Raw genomic sequence first — 23,949 nt, 5'->3', positions numbered from 1 at the left:
ATTTTATTAATCCTCTTCTAAGGCTTTCCTGTGTACCATCTTGGTTATGAACTGCAACTCTGAAAACCATAACAGTGGAAATCTTGCACAGTGGTAGAGCCTTAGTGAGGCCCAGGATTCCCTTCAGTAATGAAAAAAAAATGTTGTGAAAACTGTTTTAGGAAAATTCTTTGTATTCTTCAACCACAATCTCACCCCCATCTCTTTCTTTCTTCTTCCTTCTGTATCTGTCTCTTCTCCCTTCTCTCCTCTCATTCTTTCTCTTCATGACTTGTATTTTTGTGCTCTATGTATCAGATCCCGATTCCTCCACTAACCCAGTGACAACATTCCCTCTCTTATGCCCTGGAGCACGTTGAAAAGGGATGGAGAATACTGAGTGAATTTGCCTGTAGTACATTCTGTGCTTAATTTGGTTCTACAGGTTATGAGCCACCATAGGGTGATGGGAAATGAACCTGGATCCTTTCCCAGAGAAATAATCTCTCACAAGTGCTGAATCATCTCTCCTGCCCCATTATAAAATGTTCTTTTATCTTTTCATCTTTAAAATGAAGGGCAATAAATTTCATAACGCACCACTTAAAGAAATTAATGCACCATTTAAAGACATGACGTTCTTTGTTACGTCCTTTTGAAAAGAGATGTATCTATCTTTATTTTATTGCATCTATGAGTGCCCACGTGTATGAATGGGCACTGTATGCAGAAGTGCCCGTGGAGGCCAGAAGAGGGTATCAGATATCCTAACCTGGACTTTGATGGTTGAGAGAAGCCATAGGGGGTGCCAGGGAACTGAATCTGTGTCCTCTACAAAAGCAACATTTGAGTCCATCTTACCACAATCCTCTTTTGTCCTGTTTATGACAGTGCCTCACTATGTAGGCTACGTTAGTCTTGAATTCCTGATCCTCTTGCTTCACCTTCTGGAGTGTTGGAGTAACAGGTGTATTCCACTGAACCAGGCTTGTCAGTGATGGCAATGCCACTGAATTATACAAGCTATAATATGAAACTTTCTGACGTTACTTACTAAATTATCTCACGGCATCATTTTCCTACTGTTTTGAAGTATAGACATATGTTTAATGTTGGTTGTAGCACCTATAACATATCATCTATGGCTTCAGCTTTTGTCAATGGTCTATTACCTGGTCCCAAACACAGATATTTCATGAACTCTTGAAAATACTTCTCTTGGTAGGATGTTGAGTTTTATTTACAAAAAAGAATTCTAACTTCTATTCTGCTCTCATTGTTTCTGTCTTAGTTTTTATTTTAAGCTGGGCAATCTTTTAGAAACTGAGTGATAAAGCCCTCTCATCAGCTACAGGAATTATAAGTACGTTACTTTTAAGTGAGGGTTAACTTTATGTGGGAACTTACAATACTAACCTCAGGTAGGAATCAAATGTTATTTCTTTGCGTATCTATGAAATGGTTAACCTATCAACTAGAAGAAATTGAAAATCACCTATGAGACACACCTCTGGGCAGCTCTTGGCCGAGAGTTCCAGACTGAATTAAGAGGGGTGGGGGCGATAGAAAGACAGCTGAATTCCTCTTTGTCCTTTTGTTTTGTTTGTGGTGTAACCAGCTGCCTCACTTTCCTGTCCACTCATTTAAACTCCTTTGTCACCCCACCTTCCTAGCATCACGGGCAGCCTCCTCAAACTGCGAGCTAAATAAACATTCTTTCTTTAATTTTCTTTCGTCAGGCATTTTCTCATAGAGACGAGAGATTGTCGAGGGAGTTCCTGGAAGAGATTAGCACTGGATTTGTAGATTAAGTGGGAGAGGTGTCCCTGACACCGGGCTGGCCACTGTCCATTCTTCAGAAGGCCTGCCTAGAATAAAAGGGAGGAGGAGAAGCCCATGTCTCCACTGCACTGAGAATTTGGTCGACTGCCCTCCGACGGAAGAGATCTCCCTTCAGCAGGTTTCTTTATATTTAAATCATGTATTTATGCTCTTCTGTGATCTCCTACTATGCACATTTTTATTGTAAAACAAGAACTTCTGATAACGTGATAGGACAATAATATGTCAGGAAGATAAAATTTTGCATTTTGATTTGTCCTGTTTTTTGTGCATGTCTTTCCCCAGGTGGATACTTACTAGTGGTTCGGTTGTGTCTTGATTCCAACCTTATTTCTTTTTTTTTTTCTTTTTCTTTTTTTTTTTTTTTTTTTTTTTTTTTTTTTTTTTTGGAGCTGGGGACTGAACCAAGGGCCTCGAGGTTGCTAGGCAAGCGCTCTACCACTGAGCTAAATCCCCTCGGTTGTGTCTTGAAATGTGTGCTATTATATTAGTATCCAGAAAGGATTTTTCTAAGAGAATCTTACCCTGTTCATGAATGTATTTTTCTAGCTCTTTTATACTTCCTTTGTTTTTTATAATTTTGCCCTGTTCCATGGCACTGGAGATAGTTGATGCCTGGAACATTTGTTTAAGGGTTGAAGAAAAGAAGAAGAGAACAGATTGCACAAGGAAGGCGACAGGATAAAGTGAGACACAGAGAGACTAGGGCGAGGCTTCCTGTTCAAAACACTAAGACTTGGAGACCTCCTAACTGTGGCCTTTTCACACCCGAAGGTCCCAGGTCAGCATGGACATCACCGCTACAATTTCCAATAGCCAGGAGTGATTAGTATCTTTCACTCTAGAAAGTCCTTTGTTGAGGAAGTCGTCAATATACTTTTTAAATTCTTCCTCCCCACCCCTCTTGGATTTTTGCTCCATTCCATGCTCTGAGATCTAGCTAAGCAGCCTCTTCCCCGAGACAATGATTTTGTAGGGAAATAAGAGGATGAGGATGGACAGCAGAAGTGAATTACAAAGTCTTTAATGTGACTGTTTGCTTCTCTTACTAACATACGTTTGCTGTACACAATAATGGGTCTCACTCTGACATTTTCTATACCTACATAAGGAATTGACTGTATTTACCCTCCCTCTTCATATTTCTTTAAAGAGGGCAAAAGCCGGGCATAGGGACCCGTGCCAATCTTACCGATCCTTAGGAGGCTTTTGCAGAAGGCTAATGAATTAAATTGATCCCAACTTGGATTACATAGAAAAACTGTCTTGGACTCACAAACAAGAGGGGAAAGAAAATAGAAACACTTGGTCAAAACAATTGTTACTGACAATATGTTCTTAGAAAATCCATCTGGACACTGTCAAGGTTTGTATATGCTCGGGCGAGGGAGCAGCACTATTAGGAGGTGAGGTCCTGTTACAGGTGTGTCACTGTGGGTGTGGGTTTTAAGACCCTCATCCTAGCTGCCTGGAATCTAGTATCCTGCTAGCATCTTCAGATGAAGATGAAGAGCTCTCAGCTCCTCCTGCACCATGCCTGCCTGGATGCTGCCGTGCTCCCACCTTGATGATAATGGACTGAACCTCTGAACCTGTAAGGCAGCCCCAATTAAATGTTGTCCTTACAAGACTTGCCTTGGTCATGGTGTCTGTTCACAGCAGTAAAACCCTAACTAAGACAGACACTAAGAGGGAGACACTAGCCTTTCTATGGGTGAACATGACTTTCTGGAAAGACTATATAGAATGTCTCCAGGTCTGTTCCAACCGCCAGGCCTTCATTTTGAAATATGTCACAAACAGCATTACATGTACTTTTCCTCGGTATTCATTCATTTTGTGGAGATTTACCTTTGGGTCATCTTTGAAAAGACTCAAGGGAACTTGAGGGCTATGTTCTCACTCAGAAAGTCATCAAGAGGTTCTCTACAGAAATATACAAGTGGAAACACACATGCCCTGTTGGTACCTAACAGCACTATTGCGTCCGTAGATAGTGTTTTTTGTCATTGAGGGATGAAGGTGTGTGATGACCTTGGAGGTGTCTGATAACAAATAGCAAAACAGTAGATGGTGCTACTCTTTTACACAGGTCGGATCACAGCTAGTAGACATGTCTGATGTCACTGTTGACTGGATCGATAAACACCAGCTGGAGCGTTTAGATGAGATGATGATTGTTGTTGATGAAAACGATAAGGTCATTGGTGCAGACACTAAGAGGAACTGCCATCAGAATAAAAACATTGAGAAAGGTAGTTTTGTTTTGTCTACTGTGCAATAGTTTCTCCCTCTCCCTCTCCCTCTCCCTCTCCCTCTCCCTCTCCCTCTTCTTCCTCTCCCTCTGCCTCTCCTTCTTCTTCCTCTCCCTCTCCCTCTTCCTCTCCCTATCCTTCTGTCTCCTTCTCTCTTCTTCTCACTCCCTCTCCATTCGTTCCCTCTTCCCTCCCTTTCTCCTCCTCTCCCTTTTTATTTGATAAAGAGGCAAAGATTAAAATGGGGAGCTGACTTGGACAGAGGATTGTCTGTTAAAACCATCCACTATCAGAATTCTGAACCTTATAGGCAGCTGCGCACTTCCCTCTAAAATCTTATGGGATAAGAATCCTGTGAGGATCAAAAAGAATTCCCCATCCTGAACCTCAATCGTGTTTTCAAGCCCTATCACAGGGGGTATTGGATTATGTAGGTGTTATTTGATTGTTCTGAGACAGAGTCTCATAGTGCAGTCCTAGCTGGTCTGAAACGTGCTAGGAATTACAGGCAGACCTGAAACTCACAGAGACCTGCCTACCTCTGCCTCAAAACTTCATGGATCTCCAAGGCCAGCTGAACGTACCAATTTCTCCCAACTCTCCTTTTTCCTTGTCTTTCTTCCCATTTAGACATTTCCCCTCACCTCCACTCTGTCACTTGACTTTAAGTGTCCATTTGATGCTCAGAGTTGGTCCCAAATCTATACCGACGTCTCTTTTGTCCCAGTTACAATAATCCTGAATAAAATCTTTGTGTGCGGATTTTGCTTCGCTAGCATCTAGATCTGGTTTTCCCTCACAAGTTTGTCAAATAACTTTTAATAACTAGATGGTATGAAACCTTGGTCCTATGAAGCATGCAACTGCTAGAAGCATCTAGGTCTCTTTGGAAACATGGGGATTGAAGACAGGATGCAGGCAACCGTCACAAGTCTGTCACGCATGCGCACACGAGGACCTTTGCCTTTTCAGGGCTGCTGCACCGAGCCTTCAGTGTTGCTTTGTTCAACTCAGAGAAGAAAGTTCTGATTCAGCGCCGAGCAGACACGAAGCTTACCTTCCCTGGTAGGTTCACAGTGGCTTAACAAGAACAGGCCTACGCGATTTGATTCAGTGGAATCTCCAACACAACTCTCTCTTCTCTCTTTTTCTTCCTCGCTTCTTCCCCTCCCAAAGGGAGAACTGTGCTGGCTTGGTGTGATCTGTCCAGGAATTTCAACTAACACTTAGTTTTTCAACTAAGAACACCACAGCCCTGGAAGCAAGGACCCTGACTCCCTTCCTTCTCTCCTCTCTCATGCCTTGATGATCCTGTGAGGGCTGCAGTTCTGTTGCAACTATTGTATCTCCAGGGACAAATAAGAATATTGTTTCTCATGTGTATTCTCTACAGGGTACTATACCGATTCCTGTTGTAGTCATCCACTGAGTAATCCTGAAGAAATGGAGGAGAAAGACGCCTTGGGAGTGAAGAAGGCAGCCCTGAGACGGCTGCAGGCTGAGCTGGGCATCCCCCAGGACCAGGTACCCATGTCTGTGCCCCCTGGCCTCAGCTCACCTGGGGCTGTGAGAAAGACGTGGTGGGGCTTGGGGAATTCAATATCTAAGCTAGGTCAAGTCTACTGAGGAATATGGCTTTTGGGAAAACCCTGAGGTTTCCCAAAATATGCACTGAAAAGAATGTCTAGGATTGGCTGTGCACATCCCTTCATTTATCCACTGGAGCAGGGGCTTGAGAGGGGATAGATATTTTCCACAGAAAACTGCTGAGCTTGCATGGTGATCTCTGAAATAAGGGGTGGAATAGTTTCTTCTTTAAAGGATACAGGCCATTTCAATGGGTCTAAGTAAGATTTAGTTATCTAAATTAAGGTATAGGAAAATATTAGCCAACACTCTCAACAGCAAATGGACAAATGAGTGAACCCGAGTTCATAACACAAGTGCGAACAGCCCGTAAGTCTGTAACGTTCTTTGTCCTTGGGGGAAATATAACTGAAGAACTGAAATACACTGAGGTTCTGTCTTATTACTATCAAAAATGGCTTCTTGGGAAGAAGGGCAAATGCTGACAGAGATGTGGTTAGAAAGAAAGAAGCCCTCTTATTCTGCTAGTGGGGTGTAAACTAGTGTATCCACCATGGAAATCAGCATGGAAACTCCTCAAAAAAAATAGAATGAAGACTTCTATAGGAAATACTTATTATCTCTTCCTATGTGAGAAGCTACTCCCACCTCTGGACTTTGACTTCATCCTTGACTTTGGACCTACAAAAAAACTATAAGGTTTCCACACTAGTACAATGTCTTTGGAACCAAAAGTGGTAGATTTCAATGAGACATGGAATAAAAGCCCAACTGACCGAAGCCATCGTGTTAGAATATGTCAAGAGAGCAATGTGGAATGACCAACTCTTACCTGGGCTTTATGAGTGGTCTACCCTAAACTTCGTAGAGAAAGAGTTTACAAAGGTACAAGGTGGTTTGTCTGGTTTTGTTTTGGAAATCATGTTGTACATTGGTACAAGAGCATCCTGGAGTCTGAGAAACGAATCCTAGGCAGACAGTGGTAGCCAGGTTAAGATTAAAGGGATTGCTTAAATAGGTGTGTCATTACCCAGTTTAGTAAAAAGGATAAATTGACAGAAGCTGATTTGGCAGAAAGAGCAGAGCCAAGGTTAGACACGCGGCACCAATCCATGGTTTAACTCCTTCAAACCACCCTTTCCCAGAGCTGCTCCAAGAAATCAAAATGACTGTGGTGGAGAAGACCGAAACCAGACAGAAATCCACAGGGTTATTGACTCCTTGGCTCACGCTGAAGAGTTTAAGGGACTTTTTTCTCTTAAAGTTTTTTTTTAGGGAATCTTGGAGTCTCCCTTTCCAACTGAACAGGGGGTTATTGCAAGCAAGAAACTTCATGTTTATTAAAAAAAATCAAATTATCACCACATAGGAAAAAGGTTCTAGGTGGACTAAAAGATAAAGAATTTCAGTGTTGAAAATCCATATAAGTTCGTATACTAAAGTGATCATGAGTATCCCCAACGGACAACAGCAGGCCCCTTACAGTTCCTGCATGCGGAATGCCATATTACTTGCCAAGAGAAACATGACATGGCAAACATGTATGACTTACACCATGCTGTGTCTACTGGTTTACCGCATAATGACTCAGGAAAAGAGGACTCTCATCCACAACAAGGGCCTGGGAGCGATTATGGAAAACACGCCAACACTACTTGGACAATGACTTTTGGAAGTAAGTGGTAAATTTGTCCAACGTATCAACACAACTGAATGTCGATCAGCATTTTACCAGTGCTCTAGATAAGGCCTCTGAGTCCTTTGTAAATTTCTGAGGACTCAAGTCTGTTTGCAAAGTGCATGAAGCACTTGCCACGAGCTGCGACAACTGGCTAAAGAAGTCAGCAAGGATAGAGAAGGCAGAGGAGGACAGATTAAACAGCTCTGTCACCAATTAAATCTATTGATGATGTCTTCCAAAGTTTTTTTTTTATTAACTTGAGTATTTCTTATATACATTTCAAGTGTTATTCCCTTTCCCGGTTTCCGGGCAAATATCCCCCTCCCCCCTCCCCTTCCTTATGGGTGTTCCCCTCCCAACCCTCCCCCCATTGCCGCCCTCCCCCCATAGTCTAGTTCACTGGGGGTTCAGTCTTAGCAGGACCCAGGGCTTCCCCTTCCACTGGTGCTCTTACTAGGATATTCATTGCTACCTATGGGGTCAGAGTCCAGGGTCAGTCCATGTATAGCCTTTAGGTAGTGGCTTAGTCCCTGGAAGCTCTGGTTGTTGACATTGTTGTACTTTTGGGGTCTCGAGCCCCTTCAAGCTCTTCCAGTTCTTTCTCTGATTCCTTCAACGGGGGTCCTATTCTCAGTTCAGTGGTTTGCTGCTGGCATTCGCCTCTGTATTTGCTGTATTCTGGCTGTGTCTCTCAGGAGCGATCTACATCCGGCTCCTGTCGGTCTGCACTTCTTTGCTTCATCCATCTTGTCTAATTGGGTGGCTGTATATGTATGGGCCACATGTGGGGCAGGCTCTGAATGGGTGTTCCTTCAGTCTCTGTTTTAATCTTTGCCTCTCCCTTCCCTGCCAAGGGTATTCTTTTTCCTCATTTAAAGAAGGAGTGAAGCATTCACATTTTGATCATCCGTCTTGAGTTTCGTTTGTTCTAGGGATCTAGGGTAATTCAAGCATTTGGGCTAATACCCACTTATCAATGAGTGCATACCATGTATGTCTTTCTGTGATTGGGTTAGCTCACTCAGGATGATATTTTCCAGTTCCAACCATTTGCCTACGAATTTCATAAACTCGTTGTTTTTGATAGCTGAGTAATATTCCATTGTGTAGATGTACCACATTTTCTGTATCCATTCCTCTGTTGAAGGGCATCTGGGTTCTTTCCAGTTTCTGGCTATTATAAATAAGGCTGCGATGAACATAGTGGAGCACGTGTCTTTTTTATATGTTGGGGCATCTTTTGGGTATATGCCCAGCAGTGGTATAGCTGGGTCCTCAGGTAGATCTGTTTCCAATTTTTCTGAGGAACTGCCAGACTGATTTCCAGAGTAGTTGTACCAGTCTGCAATCTCACCAACAATGGAGGAGTGTTCCTCTTTCTCCGCATCCTCGCCAGCATCTGCTGTCACCTGAGTTTTTGATCTTAGCCATTCTCACTGGTGTGAGGTGAAATCTCAGGGTTGTTTTGATTTGCATTTCCCTTATGACTAAAGATGTTGAACATTTCTTTAGGTGTTTCTCAGCCATTCGGCATTCCTCAGCTGTGAATTCTTTGTTTAGCTCTGAACCCCATTTTTTAATAGGGTTATTTGTTTCCCTGCGGTCTAACTTCTTGAGTTCTTTGTATATTTTGGATATAAGGCCTCTATCTGTTGTAGGATTGGTAAAGATCTTTTCCCAATCTGTTGGTTGCCGTTTTGTCCTAACCACAGTGTCCTTTGCCTTACAGAAGCTTTGCAGTTTTATGAGATCCCATTTGTCGATTCTTGATCTTAGAGCATAAGCCATTGGTGTTTTGTTCAGGAAATTTTTTCCAGTGCCCATGTGTTCCAGACGCTTCCCTAGTTTTTCTTCTATTAGTTTGAGTGTGTCTGGTTTGATGTGGAGGTCCTTGATCCACTTGGACTTAAGCTTTGTACAGGGTGATAAGGATGGATCGATCTGCATTCTTCTACATGTTGCCCTCCAGTTGAACCAGCACCATTTGCTGAAAATGCTATCTTTTTTCCATTGGATGGCTTTGGCTCCTTTGTCAAAAATCAAGTGACCATAGGTGTGTGGGTTCATTTCTGGGTCTTCAATTCTATTCCATTGGTCTATCTGTCTGTCTCTGTACCAATACCATGCAGTTTTTATCACTATTGCTCTGTAATACTGCTTGAGTTCAGGGATAGTGATTCCCCCTGAAGTCCTTTTATTGTTGAGGATAGCTTTAGCTATCCTGGGTTTTTTGTTATTCCAGATGAATTTGCAAATTGTTCTGTCTAACTCTTTGAAGAATTGGATTGGTATTTTAATAGGGATTGCATTGAATCTGTAGATTGCTTTTGGTAAAATGGCCATTTTTACTATATTAATCCTGCCAATCCATGAGCATGGGAGATCTTTCCATCTTCTGAGGTCTTCTTCAATTTCTTTCCTCAGTGTCTTGAAGTTCTTATTGTGCAGATCTTTTACTTGCTTGGTTAAAGTCACACCGAGGTACTTTATATTATTTGGGTCTATTATGAAAGGTGTCGTTTCCCTAATTTCTTTCTCGGCTTGTTTCTCTTTTGTGTAGAGGAAGGCTAATGATTTATTTGAGTTAATTTTATACCCAGCCACTTTGCTGAAGTTGTTTATCAGCTTTAGTAGTTCTCTGGTGGAACTTTTGGGATCACTTAAATATATTATCATATCATCTGCAAACAGTGATATTTTGACTTCTTCTTTTCAGATCTGTATCCCCTTGACCTCCTTTTGTTGTCTGATTGCTCTGGCTAGAACTTCAAGAACTATATTGAATAAGTAGGGAGAGAGTGGGCAGCCTTGTCTAGTCCCTGATTTTAGTGGGATTGCTTCGAGTTTCTCTCCATTTAGTTTAATGTTAGCAACTGGTTTGCTGTATATGGCTTTTACTATGTTCAGGTATGGGCCTTGAATTCCTATTCTTTCCAGGACTTTTATTATGAAGGGGTGTTGAATTTTGTCAAATGCTTTTTCAGCGTCTAATGAAATGATCATGTGGTTTTGTTCTTTCAGTTTGTTTATATAATGGATCACGTTGATGGTTTTCCGTATATTAAACCATCCCTGCATGCCTGGGATGAAGCCTACTTGGTCATGGTGGATGATTGTTTTGATGTGCTCTTGGATTCGGTTTGCCAGAATTTTGTTGAGTATTTTTGCGTCGATATTCATAAGGGAAATTGGTCTGAAGTTCTCTTTCTTTGTTGTGTCTTTGTGTGGTTTAGGTATAAGAGTAATTGTGGCTTCGTAGAAGGTATTCAGTAGTGATCCATCTGTTTCAATTTTGTGGAATAGTTTGGATAATATTAGTATGAGGTCTTCTCTGAAGGTTTGGTAGAATTCTGCACTAAAGCCGTCTGGACCTGGGCTCTTTTTGGGTGGGAGACCTTTAATGACTGCTTCTATTTCCTTAGGAGTTATGGGGTTGTTTAACTGGTTTATCTGTTCCTGATTTAACTTCGGTACCTGGTATCTGTCTAGGAAATTGTCCATTTCCTGTAGATTTTCAAGTTTTGTTGAATATAGGTTTTTATAGTAAGATCTGATGATTTTTTGAATTTCCTCTGAATCTGTAGTTATGTCTCCCTTTTCATTTCTGATTTTGTTAAGTTGGACGCACTCTCTGTGTCCTCTCGTTAGTCTGGCTAAGGGTTTATCTATCTTGTTGATTTTCTCAAAGAACCAACTTTTGGTTCTGTTGATTCTTTCTATGGTCCTTTTTGTTTCTACTTGGTTGATTTCAGCTCTGAGTTTGATTATTTCCTTCCTTCTACTCCTCCTGGGTGTATTTGCTTCTTTTTGTTCTAGAGCTTTTAGGTGTGCTGTCAAGCTGCTGACATATGCTCTTTCCTGTTTCTTTCTGCAGGCACTCAGCGCTATGAGTTTTCCTCTTAGCACAGCTTTCATTGTGTCCCATAAGTTTGAGTATGTTGTATCTTCATTTTCATTAAATTCTAAAAAGTTTTTAATTTCTTTCTTTATTTCTTCCTTGACCAGGTTATCATTGAGTAGAGCATTGTTCAATTTCCACGTATATGTGGGCATTCTTCCCTTATTGTTATTGAAGACCAGTTTTAGGCCGTGGTGGTCCGATAGCATGCATGGGATTATTTCTATCTTTCTGTACCTGTTGAGGCCCGTTTTTTGACCAATTATATGGTCAATTTTGGAGAAAGTACCATGAGGAGCTGAGAAGAAGGTATATCCTTTTGCTTTAGGATAGAATGTTCTATTAATATCCATTAAGTCCATTTGGCTCATGACTTCTCTTAGTCTGTCGACATCACTGTTTAATTTCTGTTTCCATGATCTGTCCATTGATGAGAGTGGGGTGTTGAAATCTCCCACTATTATTGTGTGAGGTGCAATGTGTGTTTTGAGCTTTAGTAAGGTTTCTTTTACGTATGTAGGTGCCCTTGTATTTGGGGCATAGATATTTAGGATTGAGAGTTCATCTTGGTGGATTTTTCCTTTGATGAATATGAAGTGTCCTTCCTTATCTTTTTTGATGACTTTTAGTTGGAAATTGATTTTATTTGATATTAGAATGGCTACTCCAGCTTGCTTCTTCTGACCATTTGCTTGGAAAGTTGTTTTCCAGCCTTTCACTCTGAGGTAGTGTCTGTCTTTGTCTCTGAGGTGTGTTTCCTGTAGGCAGCAGAATGCAGGGTCCTCGTTGCGTATCCAGTTTGTTAATCTATGTCTTTTTATTGGGGAGTTGAGGCCATTGATATTGAGAGATATTAAGGAATAGTGATTATTGTTTCCCTTTATATTCATATTTGGATGTGAGGTTATGTTTGTGTGCTTTTCTTCTCTTTGTTTTGTTGCCAAGACGATTAGTTTCTTGCTTCTTCTAGGGTATAGCTTGCCTCCTTATGTTGGGCTTTACCATTTATTATCCTTTGTAGTGCTGGATTTGTAGAAAGATATTGTGTAAATTTGGTTTTGTCATGGAATATCTTGGTTTCTCCATCAAAGTTAATTGAGAGTTTTGCTGGATACAGTAACCTGGGCTGGCATTTGTGTTCTCTTAGGGTCTGTATGACATCAGTCCAGGATCTTCTGGCCTTCATAGTTTCTGGCGAGAAGTCTGGTGTGATTCTGATAGGTCTCCCTTTATATGTTACTTGACCTTTTTCCCTTACTGCTTTTAATATTCTTTCTTTATTTTGTGCGTTTGGTGTTTTGACAATTATGTGACAGGAGGTGTTTCTTTTCTGGTCCAATCTATTTGGAGTTCTGTAGGCTTCTTGTATGCCTATGGGTATCTCTTTTTTTAGATTAGGGAAGTTTTCTTCTATGATTTTGTTGAAGATATTTACTGGTCCTTTGAGCTGGGAGTCTTCACTCTCTTCTATACCTATTATCCTTAGGTTTGATTTTCTCATTGAATCCTGGATTTCCTGTATGTTTTGGACCAGTAGCTTTTTCCGTTTTACATTATCTTTGACAGTTGTGTCGATGATGTCTATGGAATTTTCTGCTCCTGAGATTCTCTCTTCTATCTCTTGTATTCTGTTTGTGATGCTTGTATCTATGGCTCCTTGTCTCTTCCTTTGGTTTTCTATATCAAAGGTTGTTTCCATGTGTCCTTTCTTTATTGCTTCTATTTCCATTTTGAATTCTTTCACCTGTTTGATTATGCTTTCCTGGAATTCTTTCAGGGATATTTGCGATTCCTCTCTGTAGGCTTCTACTTGTTTATTAATGTTTTCCTGTGTTTCCCTAAGGGAGTTCTTCACGTCTTTCTTGAAGTCCTCCAGCATCATGATCAAATATGATTTTGAAACTAGATCTTGCTTTTCTGGTGTGTTTGGATATTCCATGTTTGTTTTTGTGGGAGAATTGGGTTCCGATGATGCCAAGTAGTCTTGGTTTCTGTTGCTTGGGTTCCTGCGCTTGCCTCTCGCCATCAGATTATCTCTAGTGTTACTTTGTTCTGCTATTTCTGACAGTGGCTAGACTGTCCTATAAGCCTGTGTGTCAGGAGTGCTGTAGACCTGTTTTCCTCTCTTTCAGTCAGTTATGGGGACAGAGTGTTCTGCTTTCGGGCGTGTAGTTTTTCCTCTCTACAGGTCTTCAGCTGTTCCTGTGGGCCTGTGTCTTGAGTTCACCAGGCAGCTTTCTTGCAGCAGAAAAGTTGGTCTTACCTGTGGTCCCGAGGCTCAAGTTCGCTCGTGGGGTGCTGCCCACGGGCTCTCTGCGGCTGCAGCGACCAGGAATACTTGTGCTGCCCCTTCCGGGAGCTTCAGTGCACCAGGGTTCCAGATGGTCTTTGGTTTTTTCCTCTGGCGTCCGAGATATGTGTGCAGAGAGCAGTCTCTTCTGGTTTCCCAGGCTTGTCTGCCTCTCTGATGGTTTAGCTCTCCCTCCCACGGGATTTGGGTGCAGAGAACTGTTTACCGGTCTGTTTCCTTCAGGTTCCAGCGGTGTCTCAGGCAGGGGTCCTGCCGCTCCTGGGCCCTCCCCCACGGGAGCCCAGAGGCCTTATACAGTTTCCTCTTGGGCCAGGGATGTGGGCAGGGGTGGGCAGTGTTGGTGGTCTCTTCCGCTCTGCAGCCTCGGGAGTGCCCACCTGACCAGGCGGTTGGGTCTCTCTCTCACAGGGTCTGGGAGCAGAGAGCTGCTGCGGGCCGGGCCTTCCAAAGTTTTAATGAAATAATTATTGGCAAAATCAAGACACAGTAGTAGGCTGAAGAACTGTCTTTTAAATAGCAGTCCTTCAGGCTGGCGCGGGGCCTCTCGATAGCTTCCTCTTCCATATCTGCACCTCTCCAACAGCTAGAAGAAAGAGACATAGATGTTTGGGTTATTCTATAGCTGTCTATGCCAAGCAGTTGCCAAGCATCATCTTCTCCAGTATCAGTGTGGGGGCCCCTGTGTTCCCATGAGAAATAAAGCAAGCACGAGCTCTATTTAGCAGCCCCTGTTTCCCTTCTTTTTACACCAGTGTTGTGTTGTGAGTACCAAAGAAAATGCCTAGAGATGATGCACGGTCATGCCATGCCCTATGGCATATCTGAAAACTTCTAAGAAAAATGGCAAAGAGTGCTGTGGAAGTATACCTCTCCCCTTCATGTCTGGAGTTCATACGGGTCTTTTATCCTTAATGTATATTAAAGGGCATGGAGTGAAACTTAAACATCATAACCATTACCCTAATAATTACCCTAACTACATTGAAATGCCAAACAAGATGTTGCTGCTTGTTAAAGAAAAAAAAGACTTCCATTTGAGCTGGTCCTATAGCTCATGTACACAGGCCCATAGGAGTCCTTGTACACATACAACAAAGATACATGTGTATGTTTCTTGGGACAGTAGTCACAGCAGCCAAATAATAGAAGTAGACTGGATTGGATGTGTAAAAGTTTGATATTATTTAAAACAAATGTGGGGGATATGTGTGTGTAATATATTCTTTTAAAAATATTTTAAAATTTATTTTATCATTAATTTATGTGTGTTATCATCACACCAAACAAAACAAGACTAAGAAAGACAATTATCACATTTTATTTCATAAACATAATCTAGATTTGTATGTTTGTGTGTTTATCTGTGTGTCTGTCTGTGTGTACGTGTGTTTGTCTCTGTGTGTGTCTGTGAGTGTGTTTATGGTGAAAACAGAAGATTGATGGTTAGGAAAGAGGGTAACAACAAGAAGTAAAAAAAGAGGCAAGAGGTGTTAAAGGGTGTGTGTGTGTAAAGTATATTTTACACGTGTGTGAATATACTGTAAAAAAAATCCGGGGCTGGGGATTTAGCTCAGTGGTAGAGCGCTTACCTAGGAAGCGCAAGGCCCTGGGTTCGGTCCCCAGCTCCAAAAAAAAAGAACCAAAAAAAAAATCCATCATTTATAAAATATATTACAATCACAAAAAAAAATGAACAGATCAGTCAACCAAATTAAGCTTTAATCAATTACCAACTACTAAACAAAGTTGTTAATCTCTCTTGAGAACACATATATTTGCTTTTATTTCTCCACGTATTCTGCATTTTACACCAGATTTGTTCTCATTGTATCAATTTCCATCACAGGTTTCTCTAGAGGACATCGTGTTTATGAAAAGGTATCATTATAAGGCAAAATCTGATGCAGTCTGGGGAGAACACGAAGTTTGTTACCTTCTGCTTATCAAGAAAGACGTCAAGATCTGTCCAGATCCGAGTGAAGTCAGTAGCTTCAGCTACCTGACTCGAGAAGAACTGGAAGAGCTTCTAGAAAGGGGGGCCCGGGGTGAAGTCCAAGTGACCCCCTGGCTGAGATTCGTCGTGGAGCAGTTCCTGTATGCATGGTGGCCTTACTTAGATGAAGCGACCCGGTTCATAGAGCTTGACAAGATATACAGAGTATGAGGAACCGGAAATAAGACACTGGCTGTGAGGATGCCCCAGTTCAGCACTGAGCTCAGGGCAGACCCACAGCTCAGATGTTAGCTATGCACCCGGACCAAAACAGGGAAAGGACTCTTCTTTTCCAGAAAGCCAAAAATCATTATCATTAACTCTGAATCTTCTTTTCTTTTCTTTCTTGACACAGAGCTATGTATCCCAGACCAGCCTCAAACTTCTCGTGTAGCCAAGGATGACTTTGAATTTCTGATCCTCCTGCCTCCACCTCCCCTGGTCCTTGGATTCCAGGCACACACCAGTATGCCTGCTCAGTGCTGGAGGCTGAACCTGCAGCTTCACGTACAGCGCGCAAACATGCTACCAACAACCAATCCCATCCCGTGGTTTCTTGCCTTTTTTCCCCTAGTTGCTTCATTTCTTTATTTTCAACTGCCTCGGTGTGGGAAAGAAATGTATTGTTTTCCCCAAATTAGAAACAGAGGAACTAAAGAAGAAAAGATCCCCTAAAGATAGAGTCGATGTCAACGCTGTAAGAACTGAAGTTACACAACCACCTGAGGCAGCCCTTGAATGGCGGGCATGCCAGTCCTCTCAAAGGCCTGAGGCTTTGTGTGGAGGAAACCGTAAGAACATTAAATCCAGAATAATCTGTTAAGCACCCAAATTTGGCAAGACTAGAGTACCTAGCTAATACTTAACTTGTATCCTGCTCTGACTTGCAGCCACTGGATAGATAACCTGTCCGCTGGGAGCCTCTGGCTTCACTGCTATGCTAACTATTTGTATAGAACACAGTCACGCAGTCAAGCTCAAATCAGTTGGGTAAATGAGTGAACAGTCATTTAAATAAATATAATTTTTTAAAGTAGTTGATTTGACAAAGTGTTTTTGATGTCCTCAAAAGAACACTTTGAACTCAAGTCTCTAGCCAGCTGTTTCGATTTTCTTATGGAGGAGAGAACACCATTTATGAAAAAAATAATACGGATTTTACTGTTTGGAGTGATGCCCTTTAAGCCCTCCATTGTTGATGCTATTATTATGGTTAGAATTAAGTATGACTGGGTTCATGGAGAATCCCCAGCGAGCTGCAGAGGACTAATACAAATCTGTGGTCAGGATGAATGATACGATAAAGCTCTCCTGCTGACTAATAATATGACAAACCTGTGACCTTTCTGACATCCTGTCAACATCAGCCGACTCCCTGACCACACGAATACTGTGTCCTTGGCCTACATAAACGTTTCACACTTCCCCCCGCTCCCTCTGTTACTCATGTTATGGTATAAATTCAGCTTTGGGAAAAATATAATTGTCGCCTTGATCAGACTCTTGTCTTGGCATCTTTCTTTGAGTCTCTTGTCCCCCATTCTCTTCCAGGTACCCCCAACAACCTTTGCTTACATTTTACATCTTGCTAAATTAAACCCTGTATCTGTAAAGCAATTTCATTTCATTTTGTCTAACCTCTGTTTGTTTGTTTGTTTGTTTGTTTGTGATAGCATCACACTATGTAACCCAGGTTAGCCTAGAACTCAAAATTCTTCTTCCTCAACCTCCCAACTTTTCTACCTACCATGCTTGGTAACTGTGGCTCATATTTTGACGTCTGCCCCTCAACACACACAGGCCATTGTGTGTTCACCCTGTCTATTAATGTATATTAAATTCCCCTTATATGATTGTCATCAAGCACTGAAACTGCTTAACTGGCTTGGCTCATGATCTCAGAGGGTCAGAGTCCAATATGGTGAGGAAGCAAAGCAGTGAAAACATGAAGCATAAGCTTGTGCATGTGACACAAATGAAACAGAAGAAACTGGTCAGAGCCAGAGGCTAAGGCTCAGACCAATACTGAGGCCACACTTTCGTATGTCAGCATGAGGATGGTCAGAAGGATGGACAGCTGAGAGAGGTTGAACATGTGGTTGTTGTTGGGAAACATGGCATTCAACTAGTACTTTATAATGTTTGCCTTGGGACGTCTTTGTCATAAAGAAAGATGTCCCTCTTCACCCTAGAGCCACAAGTGTAGGTTGTGAGGAGTGTATGCACAGGATCCCAAGCTTGTTTGACCTCAGAAACCTCCAGTACCAAGAATGCCCAACCTATCTTCAAATCACTTCATTAAAGACCACATTTTGTACAAGTCTGTGTGAGCCACATTTCTGAACACAAACACAAGTTGGCAGACTCCAGTGATCGCTCTCCCATCCTCCGTTCTTCTTTTGCATATCCGCAGTAGGGGACAAATTATCTTTTGCTGTTTGGCTTTAAATGCCCTTCTCTGCTAGCCAATATGATTTTCTCCTAAACAGACAGCCATTCATTCTTTCTAGTATAAGGAAGGTGAAATTGGATGTGGTAGTTGGTTATTGTATTCTCGTTCTACCTTTAAAATATTATGTTTATTTGTGTGTGTGTGTGTGTGTGTGTGTGTGAGAGAGAGAGAGAGAGAGAGAGAGAGAGAGAGAGAGTATGTGTGTGTATTACCTGTATCACAGTGCAGATCTGGAGATCAGAAGACAGCAGGAAGGAGGTGGATCTCTCCTTCTATCCTGAGGGGCGTGGGAATTGAACTAAGGTCATCAGCCTTGATGGTATCTTTACCCACTGAGTCATCTTGCCCATCCCTAATTTAGTTTTCTGTCAACCTTAATACCCACAGTTGCCATGAAAGTTCAGTTGAATACCCATAGGGCATAAACATCTGTGATTAGAGATTTGTGGGCATAGCAGTCTGGAGGATACCTGAAATAGGGTAGCAAGACAGGGTAGTCCTACCCTGAGATTAATATAGCCTGTGACTGATACCATTGGCTGTCCCAGTGTTATATCAGTCCTCCAGGCATTCCAGACTTTCTCACCAATCTTTACACTCTCGTCATTCTTGATCAGAACAAAAAGAGAAAGGAAACGCATCTAGGTGTAAAGGCTCATAAGAGTAAAAGTTATTTTTCTCCCCTAAGACCTTTAGTATTCCCTTACTATGAATTAACTACAGTCAACCTCTCAGCATCCTTTTAGTCCTCACAGCTAATTGGGGGGATTACATGTGTAATAGTCAGGGTTCTCTGGAGTCACAGAACTTATGGAATGTCTCTCTATACTGAGAGAATATACTGTGATTACAGTCTGTAGTCTAACTACCCAAAAAATGGTCAGATGTAGATAGGAAGTCCAAGAATCTAGTAGTTACTCAGTCCCACAAGGCTAGTTGTTTCAGCTGGTCTTCTGTAGAAGTTGAGTTCCCACGGATGTGCTGGCAAGTAAATGCAAGCAGATGAAGAAGAGCAAATCTTTCGGCCAATGTCCTTATGTAGGTCTCCAGCAGAAGGTGTGGTCCAGACTAAAGGTGCGTACCACCATGCCTGGATCTGTCCCAGCTGACCTTGAACTCAGAGATCTTTTTGCCTTGGTTTCCCAAATTAAGGCTGTGTACTTCTTGCCTAGGCCTAAGTTTTTCATGGCTACTGTGTGTCTAGATCTCCATGTGAAGATCCAGGTCAGGAACTTGTTTGTTCCAGACTCAAGATCTGGATTACAGTTGAGCCCTCCAATTCTGGATCATAGTTCATTCCAGATATAGTCAAATTGACAACCTGGAACAGCCATTGCACCCTGATATTTATTCTCAAAGATAATAGCAAAGAAGTGCAGCTATTGAGTTCAAAGAAAGTAAAAGTAACAAGAACCTCGCTGGCCAGGTTCTTCAATGGATACTTCAAAGGATTAAGAATCAAAATCATGCAGTGTCACTGAGTTTCTCTCCGTTGGGAGCAGGCTTTTTTACTGTCATTCCAAAGAGTGCACAACAATGGGGTTTTGTGGGCAGAGCTTCAGACAGAGACTCTATTTGGGAAGCAGCCTTCCCCTACATTTGGAAGAGGGAATATGACTGCATTTGGGTAGGCATTTGAAGGGCATCTGCTGCTCAACACTACCCACATGCACAGACATGCTGAGATGACCTATTACTGGGAAATGAAAGGTACCTAATAAATATATTGGGGTTAATTGGGACCACAGGGGAACATGGCTATATTAAAATAGTATCAAAGAAAACAGATCCAAGAACTCACTGAACACAACAGGCCAAGGAAAGGGTGTAACTCCCAATAAAAGGTGGACACCTAGTGTAGGTTGATGTCTATATGCAAGTGAGGGCTGGCACAAGTTAGGTCAAGGCCATGATTGTAGAGTAAAAAAAATAAGGCGGGGACAAAGCTTTTGTAAGGCGGGAGAGAAGGGGACGGAGGAGGAGAATCGAGATGGAGACCAAGAAGGATGACCTACACCCGAGGATCCCGGCCTGCAGCAGCTCTCTGCTCCCAGACCCCGTGAGAGAGAGACCCAACCGCCTGGTCAGGTGGGCACTCCTGAGGCTGCAGAGCGGAAGAGACCACCAACACTGCCCACCCCTGCCCACATCCCTGGCCCAAGAGGAAACTGTATAAGGCCTCTGGGCTCCCGTGGGGGAGGGCCCAGGAGCGGCAGGACCCCTGCCTGAGACACCGCTGGAACCTGAAGGAAACAGACCGGATAAACAGTTCTCTGCACCCAAATCCCATGGGAGGGAGAGCTAAACCTTCAGAGAGGCAGACAAGCCTGGGAAACCAGAAGAGACTGCTCTCTGCACATACATCTCAGACACCAGAGGAAAACACCAAAGGCCATCTGGAACCCTGATGCACTGAAGCTCCCGGAAAGGGCAGCGCAGATCTTCCTGGTTGCTGCCGCCACAGAGAGCCCGAGGGCAGCACCCCGCGAGTGAACTTGAGCCTTAGGACCACAGGTAAGACCAACTTTTCTGCTGCAAGTGACCTGCCTGGTGAACTCAAGACACAGGCCCACAGGAACAGCTGAAGACCTGTAGAGAGGAAAAACTACACGCCCGAAAGCAGAACACTCTGTCCCCATAACTGGCTGAAAGAAAACAGGAAAACAGGTCTACAGCACTCCTAACACACAGGCTTATAGGACAGTCTAGCCACAGTCAGAAATAGCAGAACAAAGTAACACTAGAGATAATCTGATGGCGAGAGGCAAGCGCAGGAACCCAAGCAACAGAAACCAAGACTACATGGCATCATCATCGGAGCCCAATTCTCCCACCATAATAAACATGTGTATCCAAACACACCAGAAAAGCAAGATCTAGTTTCAAAATCATATTTGATCATGATGCTGGAGGACTTCAAGAAAGACGTGGAGAACTCCCTTAGAGAACAAGTAGAAGCCTACAGAGAGGAATCACAAAAATGCCTGAAAGAATTCCAAGAAAACATAAATAAACAGATCTTTCTCTGATTCCTTCAACGGGGGTCCTGTTTTGTGATTCCTCTCTATAGGCTTCTACTTGTTTATTTATGTTTTCCTGCGTTTCTCTAAGGGACTTCTTCATGTCTTTCTTGAAGTCCTCCAGCATCATGATCAAATGTGATTTTAAATCTAGATCATGCTTTTCTGGTGTGTTTGGATATTCAGTGTTTGCTTTGGTGGGAGAATTGAGTCCCTATGATGCCATGTAGTCTTAGTTTCTGTTGCTTGGGTTCCTGTGCTTGCCACTTGGCATTAGGTTTTCTCTGGTGTTACCTTGTTCTGCTATTTCTGACAGTGGCTAGACCGTCCTATAAGCCTGTGTGTCAGGAGTGCTGTAGACCTGTTTTCCTGTTTTCTTTCAGCCAGTTATGGGGACAGAGTGTTCTGCTTTCGGGCGTGTAGTTTTTCCTCTCTACAGGTCTTCAGCTGTTCCTGTGGGCCTGTGTCTTGAGTTCACCAGGCAGGTCACTTGCAGCAGAAAAGTTGGTCTTACCTGTGGTCCCGCAGCTCAAGTTGCTTGTGGCAGGCTGCTTTTGAGCTCTCAGTGAGGGCAGCAACCAGGAGGGTCTGCGCCACCTTTTCCCGGAGCCCTGGTGCACTGGGGTCCCAGATGGCGTTAGGTGTTTTCCTCTGGAATCAGAAATGTGGGCAGAGTGTAGTCTCTTCTGGCTTCCCAGGCGTGTCTATCACTCTTAAGGTTTAGCTCTCCCTCCCACCGGATTTGGGTGCAGAGAACTGTTGACCGATTCCCTTCAGGTCTGGGAGGTGTCTGGACTGCATGGGGTCTGCCCTAAGAGTGTCCCTATCTTCTGATTCCCAGAGGCTGTATAAAGTTTCCTCTTGGGCCAGGGATGTGGGCAGGGGTGGGCAGTATAGTTGGTCTCTACCGCTCTGCAGTCAGGAGTGCCCACCTGTCCGGGAGGCAAGCTCTCTCTCCCAAGGGGTTTGGGAGCAGTTGGGCAAGTATATCTTATCAATTGGATCTAAGGTCATTGTGTTGTGTATTCTTTCATGTGCAGATTTAAGTGTAAGGGAATGTGGGGCAGCTGTTCTGGGCTGCCACGGAATTGGAACATATGCTTCTGTCAAGATATCCAGCAGATATCTTGGGATACTGCAGTGCTAGATTGTGTTGGAAGGTGCCAGATCCTCGTGGGCCCCGTCAGTGTTTGCGTGATTATGTTTTTTATTTGATACTTGCCTGTTCACAAAAGAAGTCTGGGAGTATCTAGAATTGGAGAAATCAAAGCACCAGGTTTGGGAATAGAGTTCACTGATAGGGAACTTGTTTAATCTGAGTGAGGACCTGAGACCCAATGTGCAGTATTACAGAATAGATAAATAAATGTCCCAACAAGCCCCAGTGCAACCCACTCCCAATACAGGGTGATCATGCTAAGGAAGCCAGGAGACGAGTGCCTGGGTCAGAGAGATACACACGGCACTGACAGCACAGCTCTGAGATACCAACCTTTAGACACAGACAGACCTAGGCTCTCACCTTCTCTGAAGTTGAGTTTGTGCCGCCTCTGAAACCCATAGTGAATGGAGACAGGCGGCCTCACGTGCAACTTCCTTTATATGTGGTAACACAGTAGTATTCTGTTGGAAGACCTTTTCAGATTTGGCTCTGTGACAAAACAGTCTCTGTCCTTATCCCTTCCCACTGGAGACTGACAGACGGTGTGCCTACCTCAGTGTATCAGCATAGACGAATAAGAATGACAGGTATTGCAACTTTTTTCCTGGAATCCATGCATTAACTATTCCTCTGTAGTTTATCTGAGATCAGAGGCCCAAGTCACTGTAAAATTATGCAAGAGTCTTGATTGCACTTAACCCCAAAAGCACATAAAGTAAAATAAAAAGGCCGAGGCGGCAGTTTGAATTAGGTAGTTGTACATGTCTAGAACATGGAAGTCCATAGCGATGTCAGAATGCTTTTAATCTCCAATACAGTAGTCAGGTCAGAGCAGAGCAAAATAAACTAAATTTAAAATGAAAAAGCAGGAGCGGGGCTGGAGAGACGGCTCAGAGATTAAGAGCAGAGTCTGCTCTTCTGAAGGACCCAGGTTCTATTCCCAGCACCCACAAGGCAGCTCACAACTGTCCATAACTCCAGTTCCAGGGGATCTGACATCTTCACACCAATGCACACAAAATTAAATAAATGAAGTCCCCAAATCTGAAGCATCAGTGCCTGGAGTAGAGACTATGTATGGAGGCCACCTACCCAGCCACATCCCGTCACACTCTCGCAAGGTACATGCATGCTAACGTCCCTCTCCCTGGCAGGCCATGCACACTCACTCAGGCGTCTACTTCTGTCCATGTAGCCTTCTCAGACTGACACTTGAGAAGATGCAGTGGAGTCTTAAGGAAAGTCTTAACATCCCTCCCTGTAGGTCTGAACTAGGCTGATCTCCTGCCCCAGCCCATCTTCTTTCTCTCCTCCACCCGCTGGATTCAGTTTTTATGCCAACGACTGGGATGTAGCAGATGACTGAAGTTTCACCAAGTAGGTGTTTGAGCGCCATTCCATGGTGTAAGTGGTCTGTCTTCTTTCTCTGGAAAACACATGGCTCTACTGTTTCAGAGTGAAAGAAGGAAAATTGCAGTTAACACTGGGACGGGCCTGTCTACAGAAAGAGCCACACTGTGTTAAAGATTCTTCAAGGCTTGACTTCTTTTTGCATTGCAGAAAAAATATTCAGTCCCTTCTAAGTTTTATTCATATAAAGTCTTTGTAATCTCAGCTGAAATGCTAAAATTCAAACATATACACAATATGTTGAATAAATCAAATCTTTACTTTCATATATAAGTTACATATATGTATACATACATATATTAATTTTAAAAGTCACATTATTGTAATGAACACACAAATAAAAACCAATATTTTTCCAT

General features: G+C 42.9%; 1 protein-coding gene and 1 long non-coding RNA gene across 2 annotated transcripts; one reads left to right on the top strand and one right to left on the bottom strand.

Moving 5' to 3' along the window:
• Positions 1–1,886: 1,886 nt before the first annotated feature.
• LOC148000242 (isopentenyl-diphosphate delta-isomerase 2-like) lies at positions 1,887–17,160 on the top strand. The gene is made up of 5 exons (XM_087591958.1): positions 1,887–1,939; positions 3,914–4,076; positions 5,049–5,141; positions 5,470–5,600; positions 15,400–17,160. Exons 2-5 carry the CDS (start codon positions 3,935–3,937, stop codon positions 15,715–15,717), a joined length of 684 nt encoding a protein of 227 aa, XP_087448084.1. The 5' UTR covers positions 1,887–1,939; positions 3,914–3,934; the 3' UTR covers positions 15,718–17,160.
• On the bottom strand, positions 2,830–4,956 carry LOC148000243 (uncharacterized). Its single transcript, XR_015642035.1, has 2 exons — positions 4,721–4,956; positions 2,830–4,047 (listed from the first exon to the last, which is right to left on the bottom strand). It is a non-coding gene; the product is annotated as an uncharacterized LOC148000243 (long non-coding RNA).
• Positions 17,161–23,949: the final 6,789 nt, after the last annotated feature.

The sequence above is a fragment of the Rattus norvegicus genome, chromosome 17 (assembly GCF_021556685.1).
Source record: "Rattus norvegicus strain SHRSP/BbbUtx chromosome 17, alternate assembly SHRSP_T2T, whole genome shotgun sequence".
NCBI lineage: Eukaryota > Metazoa > Chordata > Mammalia > Rodentia > Muridae > Rattus > Rattus norvegicus.
This window is presented reverse-complemented; position numbering and strand designations above follow the sequence as displayed.

Excerpts from the sequence above, each read along its gene's own strand:
- LOC148000242 (XM_087591958.1), top strand. The coding sequence starts at position 3,935 with ATGTCTGATGTCACTGTTGACTGGATCGATAAACACCAGCTGGAGCGT. Across the intron at positions 4,077-5,048 it reads GAATAAAAACATTGAGAAAG|GGCTGCTGCACCGAGCCTTC; the intron begins GTAGTTTTGTTT and ends TTGCCTTTTCAG. Across the intron at positions 5,142-5,469 it reads CACGAAGCTTACCTTCCCTG|GGTACTATACCGATTCCTGT; the intron begins GTAGGTTCACAG and ends TATTCTCTACAG.